This window comes from Anthonomus grandis, chromosome 2, assembly GCF_022605725.1.
Source record: "Anthonomus grandis grandis chromosome 2, icAntGran1.3, whole genome shotgun sequence".
Classification (NCBI taxonomy): domain Eukaryota; kingdom Metazoa; phylum Arthropoda; class Insecta; order Coleoptera; family Curculionidae; genus Anthonomus; species Anthonomus grandis.
In genome coordinates, this window is record NC_065547.1 from 44,370,195 (window position 1) to 44,397,019 (window position 26,825).

The 26,825-nt window shown below is 33.5% G+C and overlaps 1 protein-coding gene and 1 long non-coding RNA gene across 4 annotated transcripts in view; one reads left to right on the top strand and one right to left on the bottom strand.

Moving 5' to 3' along the window:
- Window positions 1-26,825, bottom strand: part of LOC126733480 (uncharacterized) — a 264,393-nt gene that overhangs the window by 74,082 nt on the left and 163,486 nt on the right. The gene's annotated exons all lie outside the window — the stretch shown is intronic.
- The window catches only part of LOC126733467 (neuronal synaptobrevin), a 34,363-nt gene continuing 12,325 nt past the window's right edge, over window positions 4,788-26,825 (top strand). For 2 of the 3 annotated variants that reach the window (XR_007659716.1, XM_050436785.1), the window contains exons 1-5: window positions 4,788-4,943; window positions 11,752-11,969; window positions 20,890-20,969; window positions 21,022-21,073; window positions 21,223-21,267. Coding sequence is in view for 2 of the 3 variants with exons in the window: in XM_050436785.1 (XP_050292742.1) it covers window positions 4,942-4,943; window positions 11,752-11,969; window positions 20,890-20,969; window positions 21,022-21,073; window positions 21,223-21,236 (366 nt within the window). In the remaining variant the exon portion in view is untranslated. The remainder of the gene's footprint in view (window positions 4,944-11,751; window positions 11,970-20,889; window positions 20,970-21,021; window positions 21,074-21,222; window positions 21,268-26,825) is intronic. The other variant, XM_050436784.1, reaches the window with a different exon arrangement.

Genomic DNA, 26,825 nt, shown 5'->3' on the forward strand with positions numbered 1-26,825 from the left:
CCATCTCGACCGGATTGCCATAATATTTAAACTTCTATAAGGTGGCGATATAGCAAAGGGCAAAAGTAGATGCCTATGTTTCGGCAATTCCTTTTCATATAAACGTAACTTATATCCCAGAGCTGCATTGTAAGTCAGGTGAACACAATGTATCGTCAAAAATCGAAAATTAAAAGGAGTAACTAGCACTAAATAATACCTGTTCAATTGTTTGAAGCAATGTAATGGTTTCATTAACTGCAGCTGCTCTAACATCATTTTCCCACATCTCTTTTAGTCGAGCTAAAGGTAGGTCATCCTCCACCAAATTTTTTCCCAAAATATTATTCCAACATTTTGAAATAACTGAAGGGTGTATTTTTTGCCATATGCAATTGCATAATAGCATCTCTTAAAGTTATAACCTTTAGGGCCTCAACTACTCCTTGACCCTTTGATACAACTTAATAGGTACTAATAACCCTTTGATGAACTTAATAGGGCTTTTCTGTAAAATAGTTTGGTTATTCACAAAACATTTTGGTCTAATGGTTGAATTAATGGTGTAACATTTAGGGGCATGTAGACAACAAAAATGTGTTAAAGGAAGGTTTTTGCTTTGTAAAAATGATTTAACCTAAAAACCCAATTTAGTCTTAAAAAAAATTAAAAAGCAAACAAAACTTTCCCTTACCTCTGGAACAAAATGCTTAAAAAACCAATTTTAAAAAATTTCCTGCGACATCCAGGCATTTTTAGTGCTTTTATAGATGACTGGATTATCAAATCCTTTAAAACATCTGGGTGATTTTGCTTTAGGATATTATGCAATTGAAGTAGGTGTTATATATTCTACTTCCATTTGTTTTTTTTATTTAATTGTTGCATTTAACAATATTCCACCAGTTTAACATTCTGGGTTCGGTTAATTTTTTTTTTGCTTATATTGGATTAAAAAAATGGGTATGGCACAGAAAAATCTTGCGACCTTTACACCAACGAATTCGGTATAAATGAGACAACAACTGTCAAATCGAGGCACCCTCTTTCCAAAGGACTAACATTTTGATCTGATAAAAAGTAATTAGGTATAGGATTTTAAAAACCTCTAAAAACTATAGATAATGCAGTATTTATCATAAAAATTAGTAGTATTGATCTATGCATGGGTTGCCCCTTTGTAATAAAAGCTTACGCACTCCTGTGAATTTTGGATTTATGAAAGTATTTGCCTTATAATAACATTTTCTTATTACATTTGAATTTAGTTTTACTGTTGACTCATTGATATACTTATAGGAATGATTTACTACGATCTAGCCAATCCATGGTAAGAGCATAGGTATTTACTCATTTTAGTAGTAGGTAGTGAATTACTTATATGATAATTTGCTTATTTTAAAATATAATTTTAAGTCTCAGCACTACAAGCAGGGATTGGAAGCATAGAAAATTAAAGAATGTGTTTCACAATGGTTGTGAATGCGAAGCACAAATATTTTTTTTTAATTTTAATTTTTTTTTAGATATATACATGTTTTGTTTTATATTATTTTCTTTTCGTAATCAATATATTTCAGTTTTTATAAATGATAAATCTTTTTACCCAAATAGCCCCATACATAATACATAACGTAAAATGTCCTAAAAGTACGTATATACAACATATGACGTAGAATCTTGCGGAAAGTAGACGTCCTATATACGTCCATGGTGTCGCGGAGTACATACAAAATACGTCTTTAGTATGTATGTGTGCTGTTTGGGACATGGTTTGCTTAGGACATGATTTCTTAAATGCTCCTTTGTAACTACTCGAGCTCCAGGTTGTTTTTAGCCTCCCTTGAACAGTTTCCTAGATTGCGTATCTCTTTATATTATAGGTTTCCCCGAAATCCTCTAAATCCTTTGAGTTGTGTCAGATCTTAGTTCGCACATTATGCACCTGCGATATGACAAACTGTATTCGTCAGATACGTGACTTTGTCACAAATGAGTCCCTTGCCTAGGGTTAGATCAATTTACATTTCTGTGGAGTACGTTGACGAATCGTCTCCATATTAAGATATTTAAACGCGAGTCTGGAGAGTACTCTCATAATGACTCATCTCGTTTGTTTGTTCCATTGCTGCTCCAAATCCTCTTCAAGGATGGTTACTTTTAGTAATTCTTTTCCCCGGTGTGCATTTTCTTAAATTTTGTCACAAAGTACATCATTATTTCTTTTTTTAAGATAATAAAACTGTTTCTTCTACCGGTCACCCCAATTTCAAAAACCTTACCGTTTCTTCTAAGTCCTTTAATAAGTATTTCCTTTTAATTCATTTAATAAGTCTTCGATTCTCTTTTTTCATTTTCACCTTCACTATTACTATTTTGAGGAAAACATATTCAGGAAACAAAATACTCAATACTAATTTATTTCCATAGACTCATACAAATAAGTATCAGATAATGTCAAAAAATAAAATTATAAGACCTAAACATACAACTTTTAAAAGGCCCTAAGAAAAAACAATAAAAAATTCTCAATTTTTTTAATTTCAATGGGAAGATTATTGTATAAGTTAATTGGTAAAACTACTGGGCTGTTTGCCACTTTGGTTAATTTATGTTTGGGTAAGTCCAAATTTAAGTTAACCCTGAGTTCATAGTGTGTACCTCTAGACAAAGAATAATCAGACAGGTTACGCTTTATCTACCGAGTTGAAAATAAATAGTCAAGGAAATGGCATAATTTTCAAGTCTGAAAAGAGTGTTCTACAAGAAAATGTATAAGGCTTAAATAAAAATAATGATGGACACCACTGTGTCCGAGACATGTAGGGAATTTTAATCTAACTAAATGTTTAATAAATAAGTGGAGGGAGACTAAAGGATTTTCATTTTACCTTAACCTACGACTCCACTGCAAGTATGGACTATTTCTTCACTATTAAATAAAATAGTTCTAATTATTTTTTTCTGGGCCGTAAGAACCTCACCACTTCTAAAACAGTTACCCCAACACATACACACATATAACATATAACAACATCATCTGCAAAGGCAGCTATATGGTTGTCAGGAGATTCGTCCAAGATGCTATCAAAAATTATAACAAATAACAGTGGCCCCAAAATGCTACCCTGTGGGACACCACTAACAACTGGTAGGGACTCAGACGCAACTGAAACATTTCCACTCTTTAATATCGTTTCTTGATATCTACCGGTCAGGTAGGATTTAATCCATTTATGGGCAAGACCACGCATACCACAGTCATTAAATCTATCCAACATTAGGTTAATATTTATGAAATTCCTCGATAATTGGATATTAGATGCTTATCACCTCCCTTATGGATAGGGACAACAAGAGAGTTCTTCAGAGCCGATGGAAATTACCCCTCCTGAAATGACAGATTAACAAGATATATGTCACCAAAATTCAAGGACATGTTTAATAAGAGAGCAGGGAATTCCATCATTTCACTTTCATGATACGAACATAAAAATAATGAATTTAAAATTATTTTATTATTTAATGTTTTTGGCGATTTATTTGTTAAGGCTAAATTCCTATTATTTACAATTTTGTTTACAGACTCAATAAAAAAATGGTTAAAATGTTCAGTGGCTTCCTGCGTATCGCTAAAATCAGAACCGTTTTCGTTAATAAAATATTCCGGTTGTTTGGAATATTCCGAATTGGTTTTATTCTTAATCACTTGCCATCATGCTGTCTTTGAGATATTATTAGACTTGGGAAAAAGTTCATTATAATAGGTACGTTTGGCTATTTTGGTTTTTAAAAAATGTTGTTTTTTAATATATGATATTTCTTTAAAATATTTTCATTATGTGTGTTATATTTATAGCTCTTAAACAAATCTCTTAAAAATTGACCTTCATTAATCAAATCTTCTGTCATCCACGGCCTGCGGGTGGTTCGACTTTTAGGATCGCACCTTTCCAAATGAAAGGAATCATATATAGCAAACTGAAAAGTATTAAAAAAACTGTGAAACTCAGAAATAAGCTGCATGAAGTGATCAGAAAGATCACAGTGTACAACGCGAGCGCAAATGTCATCGTTATTAACAGATGTAAATATATTGTAAAAAGTAGATTTCAATTGGTTCTCTATAATTCTTGTATGCTCAATAATAGTTTTATGCAACCCAAAACTCGAGAAAACATTTAAAATTTTCAAGGAATTTTTACAGGACGGATCTTCAAAATGTTAATTAAAGTCGCCATTATAGCCAAAGTGGTGGGCTTAATAATTTCATTTAGTAATCTCTCGAAAATATTTACATAATTATCAAAACTCTCAGAGGGTGATCGATTAATATACAACCAATAAGATATTTCTGATTATTAATTTTTAAATTACAAAACTCAATAGTCTTTTCTACACAATCTAAGGAAACTTCTCACATTCATTAAAACTGAGATCCTTGCGGATATAAATTGCAACGCCCCCACCTCTCATATTAAAGCGTAAAAAGGAAGAGGCTAAAAAATAACCTTCAATACAAAGTAAATTTATATCTACATAAAAAGTTTGAGATTTATTTAAATTCCACCAGGTTTCAGAAATACAAACTGCGTGAGGAAGATTTACTGAATTTAGGACATTTTCAAGCTCTAATACTTAAAATCAACGCAAGAGAAAAAAAAGAACAAAAAAAATGAAAAATAAAATTCTTTTCTTTAATTAAATTTCTTATTTCAAAAAAAAAAACCCTCCTCCCACCACGCCGTCAATTTATTAATGAAAACTGACCTTACCAGCACGCGCCGACATCGCGCTCGCGCAAGACGCCAGCGTGACGTCACGGGACGTCGATATACCGCTAAGCCCAGTTTTCGGTGCGATCTCTCATATTTTCTTCCCACCGAAGGAAAAAACTCCGAAGTGTCCGGATTCCGCGAGATTCTCCCTTAAAAAGTGTCTTTTTACTGTTAAAATTACATTATGTAAGTACACGGTAGTCTTAGTTAAGGTTTTCTAATATTCCGCGGTGGTGACTCTTGATGCGGGGAGGGTTGCTTGCTACAGGAAAATTAGGGCGGCAATGGAGGGTGTTTTGTGCTAAAAAGATAAATTTGTCATTTTCAGTTTTGATTTTTGAGTATTTTTCTTCGTATTGATTTCTACTGTTGGCCGGTTATCATTTAACTGGATTAAGGATATTCATTAAACTTAATTAAATGATAAAAACAAAATAATTTTATTGATTATTTTTGACTGTCGTTCTGATTTTACTGTCGTGGGTGGATGATAGTGGCTCAAGTGACTAACGACAACTCCTTTTGTTAATTATTTATTCATTTCATGATCTGAATATGATATATTATGGCCTTATTAAATTATTATTTATACCTAAGACCTAAAAGGCACTTTATAAAGCAAAACATGCACATTTTTATTATGTAAAAATTATATAAAGTAGTATAATTTTTTTAAAAATGAGAAAAAATATTAATATAAGAAAAACACTGAAATTCACCCACGAATTCTTACATATTGCACAAGCGCGTCGGTGCGCCAAATAAGCCTCCCGAAGTTGGATAATGGTGGAAATAACGAGGCGAATTTCTTATTCTCCTTATATCTATTTTTGTGCCTTCCAGGGGGTTTGGGATAATCATGGGGTGGTAAACAAAGGGTTGTCATTTGCGTATGTCTGCGGCTATTTTTATCCTATTACGGATGCACGGAGGCGTCGTGACGCGACTTTATCAAACGGCGTAAATCCTTACAAGCACACCCTTAAAATGTTCTTGGGTTAAGAATATACAGTGCATTTTTTTATCTCGGGTCATAGGGTTTTACGTGTAATATTTTCAACCCCATGTCAGAACCTGTTCTATTTAATCGATAGGATTGAAACTTGGAACAAGTGAAGTTTAAGTTAACAGACTTTAAAAAATCCCATTATTTTGCAAAAAAATTTGCGAGAAACCTATTTAAAATACGTTTTTCTGATGAAAAAGTTTGCTTTTTCTGCACCTCGTAACCTTCATTACCTTTACACTTCAAAGCAGGTAGACAAATATCTGACAGTGACACAAAATAATTTCCTCAAAATCTCAAAAATATATTTTCAAAAATCAACAATAAACAAATAAAACCTTTTAAATAAATTGTTCAAAGTGACCTCCAAATTGAGGCAAACAAAAGCCCAGACAGTTGTAAAAATGTCTTTTAACATTTAGGAGCTGCCGGGGAGTAATGGTACGCGAAGCCTCGATAATTCTATTACGAAGTTCTTCGATATTGTTGGGTCTGCCTCTAACAATATCAAACACTTTCGATGATAGATAGCCCCAATAAAAGTTATCTAAAGGCGAAAAATCGGGGCTTCGCGCCGGCCATTTAGATGGCCCAAAACGTCCAATCCAGAATGACTTGCACCTGAAGTAATTCAAAATATTTTGCAGTATTCAGGCTACCCTCTATGAAAAATGGTCCAATTATTCGATCTGCAAGAATTCCTGCCCACACGTTAAGTTTCTTTGGTTTACATGGCAAATCAGTTTACACTTGATAACGGTTGGAGATACTTACCAACCGAAACGTCGTGTTACATTAAATAAATAAGACAATGCAAGTTCGACAAGATGTTTTCACTGTACCATTGTCTACCACCTTCAAAAACAGGCTTTATTAAGTTATATTAGACAGTTTTCGAAACCAACTTAATAAATATATCTGGACTGCTAATGCATATGGCCACGATACCCAAAAATGACCATTGCCTGGTGGCAGCTATTTTTAAAGTGGTTGTGTACTTTTGTTGTTGGTCACTCTGAACATTTTCAGTGTTGCCAACAAAAAATATATTAAATACGTGTGAGTATAGCGGATTGCCTAGTTTTTGGCGATTTTTAAACGACGCTTGGGTATATCGTCTGCAACAGGCAATATGCATCCTCCTTATTTAAGCGTATTTGGTTCACTGTTTCTCAAAACCGAATTATTGTGAATTGTCTGTCTGTGTTTAAAATAATATATGAGGCTATGAGTGCAAAAACGGATTAACCCCAATATTATTAATTGCTAAAAAATAGGTTTAAAAATAATACGAAAATGTAAGTGCGCAAAACCCATTTAAAAGGACATTTTTGTAGTTGGAATTAATTGAATGTTCTCGAGTGTTACTTAAATTTGCGGAATTTGTTTTAAATTTTTGGATATGGCTAATATTCGATTTTTCTATGTGTGTTAGTCCACTCTGCATTTAAAATAGATTGGGTTTTTTAATGGGTTACTATATTATACGTCAAAAACGTTATTACTCGTATTGTCACGCGAATAAACAAAAAAAATAGAAACTTAATTTTTTTATTAAGAGGGTAAAGTTTCTTCTTCCTCAATTGGGCCAATTACTTCACCTCCAGTTGCTTGAGCGGATGACCTCAGATTTTTATAAAAATCTTGGTATATAGGAGAGATAAATTCCATTAACTCAAGGAGATCTTTCTTTTTAGCTTCATTAATAGCATTACCATTTGGGTATAAAAGGGGCAGATCTTTAATTTCCTTGGAAACAGATTTCCTTTTATTAAGATCTACTGTGTTAAAATAAACCTCTTCTACTTCTACTTATACTGAATAGTATTGGAAAAATCTTTTCTAAACCTTAACCATTGGATTTTGAGCCACTCCACCTTTGTTTTTGTTTTAGATACTTTTCTGTTTATTATGTTACTTTCAAGTTCCTTAGTAGAAAAAAATCTTTACTTATCCATTTCTATTATGGTAAAGGGATTTTTTTTTCTAGCATGTCTTATGACTGTATGCCAGTCTCAGAATTTCTTTTCTTATTCTATGATTCCGAAATCTTGGTCGCATGGTAAATAGGAATGACCACTTAAAAGAAATTTATGACCTATTTCGTCCACACTAAATAATGGAGATGCATGAATATAGTTACATATCAATGACATTTTTACCACCACATTGGTCAGAATACATAATAAGTCTTTTCGATGTAACAAATTTTTTTATGTAACATAAAATACAAGATCCCACCTCTTGCGGCCCCCTGGAAGCAATACTTTCATCCCATACAAACATGAACGAATTATTGGTTCCCATTTCATGTATATTGAAGCAGTAAGTCCATAACTGTCTTTTATAGTAACAAATGCCTGTTGGAAGTACAGGTGTAGGAAGAGTCTTCATTAGATCAAAACATATGACCGCTGCGTTTCCACCTTTTGCCAGTTCAGTGTCTTTTCTTAGGGTGAGCCTTCCTTTGGTGAGGTTCCTTCTCAACTTCTAGTTGTTGCTTCACTTCATCGTCGGCTGCTTTAATTGTAATCTTAAATAAATCGCGTTTTTTGCAAGAGTCAGTTATCGGCGGATGAAAGGTTGAATTATTTATTAAAAGTCTCTCGAAAAACAAAATAGGACAGAGGATTCTTTACTTCATCTTTGTATAACTGGTACATTTTACCAAGGCCCAAATCTGGAGATAAATATTTTCTGTGGCAGCTTTTTTCCCTACTATAATGATTCATAACAAGGAAATTTTTCAATAAATTTCTTTAACTCATCTTTTTTTGCCTCGGCTGTTTTGTTATGTGGTGGATGTTTGCCCCGCTTGTCACATGGTGGTGGTGTTCCTACAGATTTAAATTTTAGAAGTCTATTCAATCTCCCAGCAGAAACTTGAAAGACTGCTTGAAAAAACGGTTTGCACACTTTGTGCTCTACACCTTCCTTAGTGGGTAAATAATAAAGCCTGGTTTTTTCCCTCTTAGATTCTGGATTCTGGGTATAGGTACGTAACTTACCTATAACTTTAATCAAGGCAAACAAGTAGGCAGTATGCAAGTCAAAGGCATAGAAATTCTTATGCAATACCATTTGTCGTTCTACTGGAATCAAAACTGAGCATCTAGCTTTACACGTGCATTCAATTTGATGGAACAGTTTTGCCAGATTTGGTTATGTACTATGGTCCAGCACATCTTCTCTTTTTGTTTAAATTTCTTTTCCATTTTTCAGGACTACGTACACGCTTTTTTGGGTTAGAGGTATGGGGTAATACCCCTGCTGGCGCTGGTTCGGCTTTATTAAAATTCGTTTCTTTACCACCTTCGTCTTCTTCCCCATGCCTATTAGATGCCTCTAAATCTTTATCCGAGGGCAAGTAATCCGACCCAGAATCCGCAAAAGGGTCCGATTCAAAGGTTGAGACGTCTGCGTAATAATGTGGATTACTTATATTATTTTCTTTTAATCACTAATACTATATTGCAAGGCATAACAGTAAAGCCAATAAGCAATGATAAACTATCTAATAAGTATCCCACGAAAAGAGTTAAAATAAAAACAACCTAACCTAAAAAAACGTGTGTTCTACTTTTATGGGTTTTTAGTGCAAATACAAAAATAAAAAAAGTTACCTTCAACGAAAAGGAATAGATCGTTTGGTCCACTGTGCAGTAAATAGATTTTAACTTGACAGATAATATTCTACAATAAAGCCGATTTTGAATTTTTGTGGGTTAGTCCGATATTGCACTCATAGCTTCAATTATAGAGTTGTTTATTTTTACTATATAAACCCTTGCTAATTACCAACCCTCATAAAATCATCTAAATTTTGATTTTTATAGATGGTTGTACCTATTAATGTGGAAACATTAATAGGTACAACCATCGTTAATTGGTACAACCAAGGAAAGTAAAAGTCATTATAGTAAAAATAAAAGTGTTTTTAACTGAATTTGTTAAGTAAATACAAACAAAAATTTAATAGAAGATCATCATTTTCATGGTATTAAGATTTATAAGATTAAGGATTATCAGAATAATAAAACAAATATTTTAAAATGCATGCATCTATCTTAAGTTAATTGAAACTTTGTCTCATTTTAGGTGAGGATTACTATCTTTCATAAATTTTAACGAAATTCCTAAAGAAGTACAAGAAAAATCATAGATCTAAGGCAACTCTCTTAAATTCTAAACTAAATGTAACTTACTATTTTGTATTTGTAAACATAAGCTCTCAAAAACTTTAGCCATAAACATAGCGAAACGCATGCGCATTAATGATTGTTTACATCATTGTCAAATAATAATTATTAATAATTCAAGTTTATTTAGTCTCCTTTTGTGTGAAACACTAAAAAGAAGTTTGTTTTTTTATTTTGCATAACAATGACCACAACCAACCCAAATCTAAATTTCAGTGTCTTGACAAAATTCAAGAGAAGTAGGGACAGATTTATTGATAACTATGACCAAATGGACATCCTAGCAAACAATCCCTAAGAATCCCTTGAAAGGTACTTTCCAATTTTTAAATACCGCTACCTAATCAAATAATTAGATATAATTTTGTAGTTAAATAAATTAATAAAATATCTATAGTTGGTTTAATATTCAATCAAAATGGTTAGAAAATTTAAGAAGTAATAATCAAAAAGAAAACGAATTTCTTCAAAATATAGCTTTTTACTATCTTTAGGTTAGCGGTAAACGTATCACCTATTTCGAAAACACTTTTTAGGGAGCTGTCAAACAGCGGCTAAGATAACGTTTACGTCTATGTTAAGGGTCAAAACATATGCATCTTCAACAACTGTTTATTGAAAAACTTGGAAACTATAGAGCATTGCGTCAATCATGCTCTGTTCACAAAGGCCATCATCTCCTCAAACCAGTTCCGGTATATATTTTAGATATTCATGATCTGTATTTCTTTGACTCAAGAATAATGATGCTTCTATTCTTCTAGAGATTTTGATTTGATCGAGATATTAATGAAATTAATGAATGGTTTCAGAAAGGAGTGATTTTCATGGTTGACCGTGATATAGTTCTATTTCTTGGCAAGTTGACAATCAAAGGTACGTTGTGAAAATGCCACCTTTTCTTGAAAAAAACCAGAGTCAACTTTGAGCGCAATCGGCAAATCTCGCTCGTAGTATTACAATGCAGCGTTGGGTCGTAGAAGCTCGAAATCGCCATGTAAAAAACGATCGTTTATTGCATGGAATTATACCAAGAACACATGTTCTACATTTAAAAAAAAATTAAATGATTGTTGGTGCCCTAATAAATAAATATGGTAGTCGCTTATTGATGCGGGTTAAGACTATACAACTGGCACAGCAATTTCAAGAGCATATCGATTCTGTTAATGTCATGCTGTGAATTTGGCAAGACGTAGCAGGAAATAAATCAAGTCGATATCGTAGAATTTCCTCAGTTTGATATAGACCTTCTTCGATGGATAACATTGAGTATTTATCAGATTGATCTAGTACCTTCGTATATACAAGATTATTTAGATGATGTGTGATGAAGTGGATTACGTAGCTTCTGGTTTGATTTTTAAGGTTTAGGGGTGCTTATCTCAGAAACCATTGGGTTCCGGGAGTTGAGCCCATGAAGACTTTTAATCAGGGGTCTTAAGTATATAACATACTAGAATATTAAAAATTTTGACGGAAACCAAATTTCCAAAATCTCGTTGAATCCACTCCACTCTACCAAAGTGGTTAGTGCTAGTCGGCTTCTCTTTCAGTATATCCCCGAAGCAGTCACCTATATTAAATCTCCTCTTTTCCTCTAGTAGCCCTTCAAAGCCCTCCTCACTTTCCATATTTCTTCGTTATTAACCTTTCACCTCGTCCTCCTAACCATGTCTTGTCTTCCTCCCTCCTGTTATTACCCATCCCTTAATCCACTTAGTTTACCCAATACTTTATTTAATTTTTTTAATTAACATGACTCATGATAATTTATGAACTGTTATAGGTCGGCCGGCGACAATTTGGGACCCGGAGGACCGGGGGCGGGGGGCGGTGACACCGACGGTATCGTGGGCGGCCCCCGGACGCCCCAGCAGATCGCCGCCCAAAAGCGACTACAACAAACTCAGGCCCAAGTTGACGAGGTGGTCGACATCATGAAGACCAACGTCGAGAAAGTGCTCGAGAGGGATCAGAAACTTTCTGAGCTCGATGACAGAGCGGGTAAGTTATGATGAGTTATGAGTTTTTTCAGTGCGGTTTAGTTAAGCAATTCAATAATTTATGCTCATTGTATTAAAGCCCTTATTTATAACTATAGAAAAATGGAAACATGCCACTAAAATATTTTGATTTTGAGTTCTGCAAAGGAGATTATAACTGCGTTTAACAACTTGCTCAGTTTGATACTTATGCTTAGATTTATGGTGATGAATATCACAAGACTCTCAAAGTTATAGGAGGGTACGGTAAGAATTCCCAGGGTGCTATATGCAATCACCTCTATATCCAAATCCTGCAAGAATTCTAACAGCCTTGAGTTGCAGACCAAGGATACTTGGCATCTCTGCTGAACGTCCCTAAACCAAAATCGCATATTATAGGTACAAGTGAATAATTCCATAGTATGCCGCTTGAAAGACATTATGGGAAAGACCTGATGCTAACTTCCTTAGTACAAGGCAAATAGTTTTTTACTAAGTTGGTCAATGATCAACATCATTGTAGTTTGGAGTCCCCAAGTGAACCACAAGGAGTCTTCCAAAGTCTCTGAGAGAAAAAACGATCCTGTGTGTGTTTGTCATCGGCAAAAAGCGGTTTGTTGGCTTATTCTAATTTGGTTTCAATACTTGTAATAATGTATATCAATAATAGTAATCTCCTCCCTCGATAACTCCTCAGTGAGGGTTTCACAGACCGTGTCCAGTTTATTATGAATCAGTTAAGTTTATGTATGCATTGGAAGATAGACGTTATGGTGTTTTACTTAGTCCAGTCTGTGTGATACCACTGATACCAGGTCAGAAATGCCAATCTTTGTGGTTCTGTCCTTGCTGAAACCAAACTTTCACTCATTGCCTTCAAAAAAGCTAGATAAAGTTGCTAATTTTCTCTTTTTTAAATACTGATATTATAATGGCCTTTTTAAGAGCTGGAGGAAATATATTTTCACCTTGTTAAAAAAGTGGTATCTTTATTCTTCCAGATTCACTTTCAGAGGGTTGTTGGGTTTGAGGGCATTCATTTATGATGAGAACGACTCATTTGTTCAGTAGTTTGTTGCTCTTATTTTATTGTCGTTTTCGACGTTACCGACGAAGGAATGATCATGTTATGCTCAATACATAAATAAATATTCCGATTTTAATGTCCAATCTGCAGTGATGTTGTGGCTTTGAAGTAATGGAATTCCTGATATGGGTCTATGTTTGCTAATAATATTCAACATTGGTCTTTTGAATCTTTAGGTCTCATTTTTTGAATTCAGGGATATTCCCTGTCGTATAGGCCCCAATTTTAGCATTTTTTATTTCATTTTTGTAAAGTTGCTTAAGGTATGATTAAATATTTGTAAATTATTACTAGTCCATTTAGTCTTTTATTTCATCGATGAAAAAGGAAACGACGATATTAAAAAAGGTGGAAAAGTCGAATTCTCATTTATATAAACGTATCTCAGCCTAAGAATTAGAAGAGTATGGAAATAAAGTGATATTTTTCAGGTATAATTGGACAGGTTAAAGGAGAAAAACACTATTTCCAAGCGATCCAAATACTATTAAAAAAATGAAACGATGTTTCATATGAAACGACTAGTCCATCTTAGAGTAATAGAGTTCATTTAAAAATTGGAAATATTTGAAAACCATGTTAAGAGACTGATCTGCACTATTACTATATGCTATCCATTTCTACAAAAAGCAGCAAAAAACGACCACAAAAACATGATTTAAGAATGCTTGTAAAATTATGGAAAGTTCTTACAAAATTCTGTATTTGAGAAATTATCAGAACCAAACTTTTTTATTGCTTCCAGTTTCTTACAGTCACTTTTCAATTTAAAGAAAATTATTTATTTTTTGAGTAGTTTGACTCGTATTTATTCCTATTTCCAGGCATTTAAAGTCATTTATCGCTTGCTCTTTCAGGTTAAAGGAATGAATTTCCTTTGTTAACATTACATTCTTAACCCTCTCCAGGTAGCTGACGCCTGTTGAAGTGATATTTCTTCCAGGTATCAACACTCTTATATGCTGGGACACTTATTGTATCACCTGAACTCAGAAAAAATGCCAAATTTCCAATATTTTCTTATACATAGTTTTTCCCACGATCCACCGATGTAGCTCCTGAAGAACCATCCTGTATATAAATGGTTATTGTTAATACAAGACTTAGAGAGTATTCCATACCTGTAATTCAAACCATATTAAACTCACTATACTACAGCCTACACAGTATTACCTAAAAACAATATTGTTTGTCTTCAAGATTTGTATGGATTTCCTTACCAGGTATCTTAAGTGCTGGTGTTTGATGATGCGTGTAGTGCTTTATTTCAAAATTTAGTTTGATCATTATGCAGCCCAGAAACCTCCTAAAGCATTTTTCTTGTGATGATTGTAAAAAGATACTTTTGGCCTCCTAGTTCATTAACTCGGCAGAACTTTGTTCCTTTATCCAGTTTTTCTTTGAGATAAATATCATTTTCTTAATGCTATAAATGCTTATTAATTTTGGGAAATATCACTCCATTTAGATCATGATCCACCATTTTCTCCTTCCATAAGCCTGACTGGATTACTCAAGTCCTAGTCCATGCTGATTAAGATCTATGTATCCCTTACATATATTTGTACAGTTTTCCATTCTGCGTCGTTATTCAAAAACTTTCTTAACATGGAAACCAGTTTGTAATACTTGACATTTACAAACTCCTCCAAGCATTTTCCTACAGAAAAATCGTAAATGTACATTAATAAATTCCAAACATTATTTTAAGATGGAGCACAGGTATAGGCGGAGTAATAAGCCGCCTTCGTAAAATAACGGTAAAAGACAACAAGTTGTGCCACGAACTCGGAGGAGGGTTTTCGTATAATTAGAAATTCTTGAGGAATACTAACGAGGCCGCCTTGTTCCATAAAGGGCACAGCTTTTCGTTCTTAAAAAATTATTCATTCATTAGGCTTATATTTAATAAAACGTAGTTTTCTATATATATTTAAAAACTACAAAATGCTATTAATAACAATGCCATTCATAATTTGTTCTGAAACTGACGGTCATGATGGAAGGCTTTTGGATAAAAAACTGACTTACCTTTTTTTAATCCGAGAGGTGCCAACAATTGGAAAACCTATAGAAGTGACTTACAGTCAATAAAACCGTTGATTTTGATTTTTTACATACACGGCAGTGTGTTTCCGCGATACAACTCTCTGACTGCACTACAAACGCTAATATGAAAATAAAAATGCTAATACAATTTAGACGTCACCGCACTACTATATAGAAAGATATGGAACAATTAAAAAAACATCTCTAGGACCTAATACAAATAGTACCACAATTCAGGTTAACAAATTTCTTGAGGCGAGTCACTTACGTATGTCCTATTCACTAGTCAAGTTTTGGCCACAGCACATCATCTGCTTTACTGAATCACCGATAATATAATCAGAGCTCTTGACAAGATATATAGCTGTACTCTCTGTTTCATTAGATCATTTGAAGGCCTTTCATATTCTGGATCATGACCTGTTGTGTGCCAAGCTCCATTCCCAAATAATGGAGCTTTGACTATGTGGCCAAACTTTTTTTCGAGAGTGTTTGAGATAGACAAATAGAAGACACCATGTGTCTTGTGACTAGTGATAGTGACTGTTGGCATTGACTGGTGTAAGAAATCTATCAAGTATCACTTGACGGTCGGTTGTAGAAAAGTAAAATGTTCAAAATGTATTCTCCTGTCTCGAAAACTCGAAAAACTCGAAATCTATTCTAGGACCACTTTTATTCATTTTATATACCTTTGATATCTTTGAAACTCCTAGATCTTCCCATTACGGTCTTATTCTGATGACACTACGAACTTAATATACCTGGACTGCCAATTCAATGGAAAGTAAATGACCACTACTAGGGAGCCGCCATTTTGCGTGATTGTGTCCTTTCGATGTTGGTCACTCTGACAAACTTCAGTTGTGCCAACTGTAGGGAAACAAAACAATTTAAGTTTTTGTAGAAGTTATGTTTACAAATACAAAATAGAACGTTACATTTACTTACGAATTTAAGAGAGTTGCCTTAGATCTGTGATTTTTCTTGTACTTATTTTATGAAAGAATAAGCCTCACCTAAAATGAGACAAAGTTTCTATTAACTTGAGATAGATGCATGCACTTTAAAATATTTGTTTTATTATTCTGATACTCTTGAATGTTATAAATCTAAAATTAAACTTGAATCTTATAAATCCTAATACCATGAAAATGATGATCTTCATTTAAATTTTTGCTTGCATTTACTTAACAAATTCAGTTAAAAACACTTTTATTTTCTTTCTATTTTTACTATTACGACTTTTACTTTCCTTCTATCTACAGTGTTTCCACATTAATAGGTACAACCATCTATCAAAATCAAAATATAGGTAAATGATTTTATGAGGGTTTGTAATTAGCAAGGGTTTATATAGTAAAAATAAACAACTCTATATATATTGTCTATCATAAACACAGACAGACAATTCACAATAATTCGGTTTTGTGAATCAGTGAACCAAGTACGTTTAAATAGGGATAGTGACATATTTTCCACGTATTAAATAAGGAGGAAGCTATATCGTCTGTTGCAGACTAGAGATTAGCGATATTTCACTATCGGTGATTTTGTCACCGTGATTTGTAAATCACCAATAACGGCGGTGACTGAAATATTCATATCACGGCGACCCGTGATTTCGAGATACCTGTACCGTTACCGTTCCAATAGTGTGTATTGTTATCACCAGATCCCTCATCTCTATTGCAGACGATATACCCAAGCGTCGTTTATAAAACTAGGCAATCCGCTTCACTCACACGCCAAACGTCGTCAACTTCATTACCGTTATTTAATATATTTTTTGTTGGCGACACTAAAAATCTTCAGAGTGACCAACATCAAAAGGACACAACCACTATAAAAATGGCAGGCACCAGGCAGTGGTCATTTTTGGATATCGTGGGCATATATGCTTTAGCAGTCCAGGTATATTTATTAACTTCGTGAATGACATTCTGTTACTTAGTTATTTTGATCCCACCGAACCAGTAACTGCAACTAAGTTTTGATCTAGAGGGCATTCTGCAATATTCAAAAGATCTTCTGATACTTCTAAGGTCAGGAACCTTGCTGTTTTGCTCGAAGCGACGAAGAGCCATCCTGGGGCAGATCATCCAACTAAGTATTATACTTGATACATATAAATTACTTGAAATATATAAGATTTTTTTTCCTTTTTGCGTAGATGCTTACAAGGTATATTGGCTATTTACTATGACTTATTCGATTTTTAGTTGTTTCTCAATTGGCGGACAGCGTTTTGTGTGTGTATACCGTTCATATTAGCTTATGGCGGCTGCAAATAATAAGAATAATTTTTGTTTTTCGCATTTTAATGTCCGATCACTTTTTTCACAATTTGGCAGCTTTAGCGAATTTTTAAGAGCTGAAACGTACGATGTAATTGGGCTATCAGAAACCTGGTTAAGTAACTCAATACAAAATAATAGCATAGATATTTTCAATTATAATGTTATACGTAAAGATAGAGAGGGTCGGGGGGGTGGAGTCGCTTTTTATATTAATATTAGTTCATTAGCATTTCAAATTCTAAACATGGTTTCGTACTAAAATCAATGGTAGGATCATATGTTTTGGATCACTGTACCGGCCACCTAACATAAACCTTAATTCGTGTATTGATGATTTGGAGAATGCTTAGTTTTTTGCCTGAGGTTGATCTTTTGGTATTTGGTGGGGATTTGAATGTGGATATTTTGCAAGTCGACAGTCCTGGATGTACTGCTCTCAGTAAACTTTTCAATAAATATAATTTGGCACAACTTATTCGAACTCCTACTCGTTTTTCTGCCACTGCACTTAAATTGATTGATGTTATTGTTACCTCAGATCCAGGTCTGTCGGCTGATGTCCAAGTAATCAACATGGACGACATTTCTGATCGCTGTTTGGTTTACACCGAATTAATCGAGATTATTCCAATTTCGTTTTTGCGGACTTTCTTAATGAAATCTTTAGTATAAATTGGCAAGATATATTTAATCTGACTGATGTGGATGAAATGGTTTCCTTTTTTTCAGCAAAATGTGACTGATGTGTTTAATATTCATGCACCCTTTAAAACTTCAAGATTCACCAAGGCCAGAGCCCCTTGGATGACTGATAATATACATTTCATGATAAAATTGCGACAAAAAGCGCCTACAAAGTATAAAAAATTAAAAACTGAAAACTCTTTTAATGAATATAAGCAAATTAGAAATATGGTAACAAGCGCAGTTCAAAATGAAAAAAAATATTTTCTAAATTATAAATTTAAAGAGGATCCGGCCTCATTTTGGAAAACTTAAAGTGTCTTAATATAACACCAATAGGAATATAGGAATTCATCACAAGTTGCAAAAAAAGACAAAAGAAATGTTTTTAACCTATTTTAATAGTGAAGGGGCTGGGCCATGGCAAAACAAAACACTGAAAATGTAATTAAGAATTATATCTTTAATGCCGCGTTAATTATTAATATTAATATTTAGAAGACAAACTGATTTCGTTTTTCGCCAGAATGTAAAATATGAAAAATGAAAATAATGTCCGAATATGTATTACTGACTTTTTTTTTTAATAATATATTTTATATCTCCCTTGTTCCCTCCCATCTTCCTCAGATCGATTAGAAGTAGCTTCTCGAGGTTCATCTTGATCATTTAAAAATGATATAAAGTAAAGATAATAATGATACAGAGAAAATCAAAATATCACAATTTTGGCTTATAAATATCATCTGTCCCATGTCCAGATTTATTTGATTTTTCTTTTTGACTAATTTTAGTTAAATTTTAGTTACTAAATGATGTTCGAAAATTATTGAGTTTTTTTCTCACTATATACTCATTTGCATCTTTAATTACTGTTTGAAATTTTGCGACCAAAATTTCCATAGACTTTCTTCGGGCGTTTCGGTTATGATAGGTTTCACTTTTTATTTTCCACATACCTTCTTGTAACTCATATAACTCAAAAAAATTCCGTAAAAACTCCTCTGAATAAATCGACATTTTGGTGATCTATAACCTCAATTTTTTGGTAACAGTATCAACAAGTCGGTCGCGCCACTTCTGCTTCCGCGTCATCCTTCACCCAGTTAACACGTGGTCGTTCTTTTCCTTTCCTATCCTTCGGATTCCTTTCCTAAACCCTTTCCCACCCCTTACCGTTGGATATAACGTGCCTTTAAGCATTAAATTTAGTGAAGGTATCAAGCCCACTTGTGCGTCATCCTTCACCCAGTCAACACGTGGTCGTTCTTTCCTTTCCTATCCTTTGGAACTCTTTCCTAGACCCGGTTTTCCTGCCCTTTGCCAGTGGTAGCTGAACCTATTCACGCCGGTAGCCAGGCCGGATGCATCGTGGGGGAAGCATCACCGTATGCATTTCAGTATTAACAATTGTGAAAATTATCGATTCGGGAAACAGGGTACATACCCGACGGTTTTCCCGAATCTCCAAATCGTGCTGGCAGATTTCCCCGTAGCAGAGCCATTAAACTAGCAAGTCCAAGTCGGTCGCGGCTATACACGATCAAATTAGTGTCAATTTGGTTTGTCTGCAGACTCTGTTGTATCGTGAGTGAGACACTTAAGGAGTCTGCATAAACTAAAGCGTCACATTCCAGCCAAAACTAAATACTTCTTATTTAATACTTTATTACTTTCTTTGTTTGGCTATTGGGATGTGGTTTATAATAATGCAATGACTAGTGCAATTTCTAATTCTATCCAAAAACTGCAAAATTCCTGTATGAGGTGTGGTCTTATGGAATCTCATACAGAAGTCGCATAACTCCTTTTCTTAAGCTTCACTCTTATCTAAATATGGAAAATAGGCGAAAATATCACTTATTATATTCATTTATTGCATAATCAAAACTGGGCAACCACCATACCTAAAAGAGCTATTTAATATTTGTGATCACTCCCACAATACTAGATATTTTAATCGCTATAGAGTAGACCAACATCGTACAGCCGCGTAACAGCAATCTTTCAGCTTTGTTGCTATTCAGATGTGGACTCATTTACCTGATTATGCAAAAAATTACCCTTTTTATGGATTCAAAAAATATATTAAAAGGTTTCTTTTAGAATTTCAAATTAATACATAATACATTATATGCATTCGTAGTTCCTTAATATAAGTATGTATTGTAATTTTTTTTTCAAATCAATAATAAAATAGGTACAATTTGCATTATGTACGTTGTTGATATCTCTTTTGTCGATGTTTGTGAATAATTTAATTTAATATAATTTAATTTGAATTGTATATCCTGAAATAGTATTAAATATATTAGTTTTTTTTTCTCTTCTTCCTACGCCTTCCTCTTCTGATCGTCGTCTGCCCTTGCCTTTAGCATCCACATTGCGTTTTTTATTTTAATTGGAAAAAGTAAATATTTGTGTTCAACATATAAAATATATTATCTAAGGGTGCATCGCATACGTCCTTTTTTTAAAGGTTTTATGTATCAGTTCTTTTAAAATCGAGATGCATACCCTATTTGCTAGGAAATTTACATTGTAAATTTAGTAATTGACATTTTGTATTTTTTTCTTAGGCAAATAAATGTTTTTTGAATTTGAATATATGTATATGTATGTATTTTGTTCCTTAACGTCTTCATTTCAAAGAGTTCGAGATCGTTTTTGTCATACAGGAATCACTAGAGATTGAAGAGTCATTAGAGATAATTATTTCTACAAATGCTGGTTTACAGAAAATACTAAAAAACCTTTCAGAGAAAATTGCTACTATTGAGTGAGGAATCGTAAAAATAAATTTCCATTTGTATTTCCAGATGCGCTCCAGCAGGGAGCGTCACAGTTCGAACAGCAAGCGGGCAAATTAAAACGAAAATTTTGGTTACAGAACTTAAAGGTGAGTCACTCTTCCTATTAAATTCAAGTTTATTGAAAGTTTCCTATTCTAGATGATGATCATAATGGGGGTCATCGGTCTGGTAATCTTATTCATCATAATCAGTAAGTATATATAGCCGTATATATTAAACGCTTTTATATAGTTGATCATCCCCTGTAGATTAACACTATATCGACCAATCAAAAGCACAATAATTTTGTTTTTACATTAATTATATTTTGGAAACTTATGTAAAAACTTTTTTCCCTAGTGAACTTCATGTAACTGTCATTCAATCGCCCGGGTCAGATATTCGGTAACTAACTTTATATATTTGTGTTGATTTTGTGTATATAATACAGAGCCGCCGGAAATCCAAGTGTTTTCGGTTTTCTCTGTATAGATGCTTAAACCCTCTGTCTGTCTTTCTATATATCTATAGTAGGTTCTTTTTTCTACATACTATATCACCTCTTTTTTCATATATTTTTTGTTCAATTCACAGACTATCCAATGTCTGTATTTCCTGCATGGTTGCTGATTTTTATATAGATACCTAATTAGAAGCATGTTAAGTGAGGAGTTTGATAGCGAGTAAAACTGGGCAGTTTATTCGGTATTAGTCGATATAATCATCTTTTTTTACTTACAAGAACGTGAGATGAGCATACAATTCACGTCATTGGCCAAATTACATTTGTATAATAGTTTTTAAACTTGGACAACAGAAGGTGCAGTGTTTTTGTTTTAAGTAAATGAATATTTCAAACATATTGTAGAACAATTGAAATATAATGGAAAACATGTAGTAAATTACCCGTTTAATTAAGATCTTGTAGGTAAGCAAGTATGAACTAACCTTTATTTTTATGCAGATAAGGGGAGATACATATGCTGATAACGTTCGAGAAAAAGATAGATATATAAACACTTGTGTGCAAGGAAACGCGCAGGAGGCGCCACATATGTTAGATATACATTTTTGATAGATTTTCAACAGAGCTGAACTTTTGACTTTTTAATAATTTAACCATATGGTATTATGTTTTTATCCTTGATCATCATAACCTTTATTAAGTCCTCCCTTCTCACATGATCTCATCTTCAGTTCTTAAGTGAGGAGGGTTCGATATATCTAGCCTCATTATATGGTTCAAAGAGTAATAAAGCCTAATCATAATCATGCATACAAATATCATCAATTCCAGCCTCATAAGTTCTCACAATTCTGACATGTGAAGAGAGTTTTATTCCAGCCTTATCACTATATTATATTATCGATCATGATGACCTTTATACATTCATTAGTTATTGCATTAACTCATCTTCAATTTTAAAATGAAGAATTTTATTAAAAAAATCAATAAAATATTTATTGGTCAAGTTGCTTTAAAAATATTCCATAAAAGAAGGACTATAATCGAAGACTAAATATTCCCCTTGTGAACTTAAAGGCAATAAAATTTTTAAAGTTGTAGTAGAACCACCAACACTATTCTATATGCATATAACTAATTTTGTAAATTAGTTAAAACATAGCGGAATTTAACCTTCCAAAAAATCCAATTAGGATCAGATATTGTCCACACATGTTACGCGAACATCGTACAATCGTATTACGATACGATATTTTGTTTTCTGTGTGTACACAGCTTTAGCTGCAGACCATAGGCGCGGTGTTTGAATTCACCATCTTTCAGACAATGATGCCAAATCGATTTTCCGATTTTTCATGCAATATATATTTGTCAATTTACAATATGTATTTTGTAACACTCAAAAAATGTACTCTTTAAAATTGTCTTTTATTTGCTAAATAATAATATGTAAGTTGAGACTAATCAACAAACATTTTAAAAAGAAACAATATTTTCAACCAAAAAGCAACTTGGCAACGTAGAATACCTTATATGTTTACAATGAAAGTATCCACCGTTGCCACCTTGTGTTGTCTTTCTAGACTTTCTAGAAGTTTTTGCACGTGTCTGAAACTATCCAGTATCGATATATTCCAGATCGAGAACGCAGCATATGTCGTTTGTCATCAACCTATTTGTAGTCCGTGCCCGCTGTTATTTAGTCCATATAATGCCCGTATTTCGTAAAATGCCCAAAACACTTTTTTAATTTTTTGTCCAGATTCCAAACTTTTACAAACTAAGTTTTTTTTGTGAAAATTAATTAAGAACTCAAATGTTAAAGAAATCTAACTTCAAAAATTCAAAAGATTTGGTTAGGTCTTTTATAGAAGAGACATATGTAATAGCATGGTTCTTTATTGTATAATTTGCTAGAGAAGTTGATGTAACAACATAACAAGTCATCCTGCGAAAGGCTCAAAACACTAATATATTTATTTAAACCATAATGTTATCTATAATAGTAATAAGGCCCTTTATCGTACTTTTCATGCAAATAATATTAATCTGTATGGGATTTTAGAGTCTAATCACGCCAGTAACTTTGGTTCAGACTTGGCATCATTATTATATGCACATATTTTCAAATATTTTAAAATTAATATTTCATTGAATAAATTGTCTTTGAATCATCAAATTAATGAGTCTGAACTGATTACTGATCATGAATTGAATTCTTCTTTTTTATAGACATGTCCACGAAGGTTGAATCTCATTCATGTTCATATTCTACTAGTAAGATTGAAATTAGCTCTTCGAAAAGTTTAAGTATCTTTATTCTTAATATACAATCCCTAAGAAACAAGATGGATAAGCTTCATGTTTGCTGGACACATGTAATTTTCCTGATATTGTACTTCTGACTGAGCACTGGTTGAGGCCTAGTGAATGTTTTTTAATATCTGATTATGTTCCTATATCAAATTTTTGTTGTCAACAATCTATACATGGAGGAACCATGATCTTGGCTAGGCAAACAATTAAAACGATTTTTTGTAATATTATGATAATTTTCTGTTAGAGAATGTTATTGAATTCTCTCTTTCTTTTTGTAAGCGTTTTAATTTACATATTCTTTGCGTTTATAGGCCACCTACAGGAGATATTACTATGTTTCTGGACAAACTTGATTCTCTTTTATCCCAGTTGTCCCTACACTCTAAGGTTATATTGGCTGGTGACTTTAATATCAACTACACTGATGAAACCTTGCCACGTACTTCTCTTTTAAGTATTTTAAATTCTTACGACTTGAAGATGCACGTTCTTTCTCCCACACGAATAACTTCGTCATCTGCAACTACAATTGACTATTTCTGTACAAATTTTAATGACGTTTTATGCACAGTACTCCCATCTGGTATTTCCGACCATGAAACTATTCTTGCTAAAATGCCATATAATACTGTATTATCTTCATCTCATTATATGGGAAGAATTTTCAGCAGGAGAAATTTCAATGCTTTTTCTGCTGCTACAGCTTCGGTAAATTGGAATGCACTTGGAACGGCTTCTGACCCACTTACTTTATTTTTTCAAGTTCTGTGTGATAAGATCAATCAGTGCTTTTCTAAAATGAGGCTTAAAACTAAAAAACTAAAGCCATGGGTTACAAGAGGCCTTAGAATTTCAGCTAAAAACCTCAGTGTTTTGACTAAATTGTGCAAATATACCACAAATGAAAATATCCTTGTATATCATCAGAAATACCGTAGTCTGTACAGAAAGACAATTAAAGCAGCAAAATCTAATTATTATAGGGATCGCTTAAATATGTCATCAAATAGGCAAAGAGAGTATTGGTCGATTATTAATGATTTTAGACATTGCCATAGAAAAGTATCTGAACCGGAGTAAGGACCTGACATTTTAAACGACTATTACTGTGATATACCTAATATCTTGCTCAAGGGCATTCGTAGTAACATTGATCCCTTACATTATCTTCAACAAGTGTCGGTTGAGCATTCATTTTTCTTTCATCCTGTCGATCTTACCGAAATAAAAAATGAAATCAAACAGCTAAAAAACCATAAATCATCTGGAGCTGATGGGATATCTTCGAGGTTGTTACTATTTTTGCCTGATTCAGTCTTAAATGCTTTAGTTTCTGCCATAAACAATTCTTTACATATTGGCATTTTTCCTTCATGTTTAAAAGAGGCAGTGGTTATCCCTCTTCATAAGGGTGGAGATTTGGATCAGCCTTGTAATTTCCGTCCCATTTCTATTTTGTCTACCCTCTCTAAGATAGTTGAAAAACTTGCAAAAAGCAGAATTTTGTCCTTTTTACATCATAATGGCATTTTGTCTGCAAATCAGTTTGTATTTCAAGCCGGTAAATGGACTCATGATGCTGTTTTTAGCTTTTTGGAGAGCGTCTATGTGTCCTTGAATTCTGGAGAGTCATCGGCGGCAGTGTTTTGTGATCTATCCAAAGCATTTGACTGTGTGGATCATGGAATACTGTTATCTATATATAGCTCGATAAATATGGTTTTAGGGGCGTAGCGTTGCGATGGCTTGAGTCCTATCTATCAAATCGTACTCAGAAGGTTACAGTATCTGGGCGTTTGTCTGCTTCTAGATCCCTAAAATGCGGCGTTCCCCAGGGTTCAGTGTTGGGACCACCGTTATTTTTACTGTATGTGGATGACTTGAGTTCATTGAAACTGCAGGGCAAGGTGGTTCAGTTTGTTGATGATACCACCATACTATGGAGCCATAAAAATTCTGATTATATTAAGACTTGTATCCTTAAAAACCTTCAGATTCTATCAGGGTGGTGTGCTTCCAACAGGCTCGTGTTTAATGTAAGAAAGAAGTCTATTATGGGGTTTAAGTGCGATGTTCAGGGTCTGATGTTTGACGAAAATTCCCTCTTGCAGAATAAAGAGTGCTGCAAGTTCCTAGGAATTACCATTGATGGTCGCCTTCGGTTTGAAGATCATATTTTACATTTAGCTGGGAAATTATCTTCTGGATGCTTTGCAGTAAGAATGGTAAAACACGAGCTGGGAGGGGTGGTTGCACGTTAAGTGTACTTTTCACTTATTGAATCTCATATTCGGTATGGCTTGCCTTTTTGGGGTTTAACCAATAAGGGGCTACTTAACATTGTCTTTGTTATTCAAAAAAAAGCAGTTAGATACCTGTGTTCTGCTAAGTTCTTGCAAACCCCTCTTCATTTCTGAAAAAATCCTAACTCTTTTTCCACTCTTTATCTTAGAAACAACTGCTCTTATTCACAAAATTCCCAAACTACCCTCTGACACTGGCCATTTGACTCGTCGTGTAAATGATGTTTCCCTACCTATTCCTACGTCTTCCCTTACTAAAAACTCATTAATTTACACAAGTAAAAAAATTTACAATCATGTTCCTCTATGTGTTAGACATATATCGCATGTTAAGAAATTTAAAAGAGAATTAAAGACGCTTTTATTGGCTAAGGCATATTATAACCTGGATAACTTTTTTAATGATAGGTTTTAACCTGGGATATGTTGAAAAGTTTTTTTTTCCACAAGTTTACTTTTATTTAGTAATTTATTGTTTTATTTAGTTATCTTTAATTCAAGTATGTTCAAAAAGTTTTGTCTTCTTGCGTTTAATTTTGTTCATTGTTTTGTCAATTTTTGAAATTGTATTTTTGTTTTGTTTTTTTAGCTTGTAGGATGTTTGTACACAAGATTATTCTTACGTAATATAGCACATTTTCTTTCTTTCTTTCTTCACTTCCATTGACATTTGCTGTTTTTGAACCAAGTTGAAATATCATTGACAAAAGCATTGAAAAGTAGATTGAAAGGAGCTGTATCTTCTCCCTGATGGTTACTGTAATTCACTCTTTAAACTCGCCCCTCAAATGAATTTTTAACCCAATCGAGTATGGAAACCCAACATACAATAACTTCTCAAACAAAACTTTATCATCATACCGATCAAATGCTTT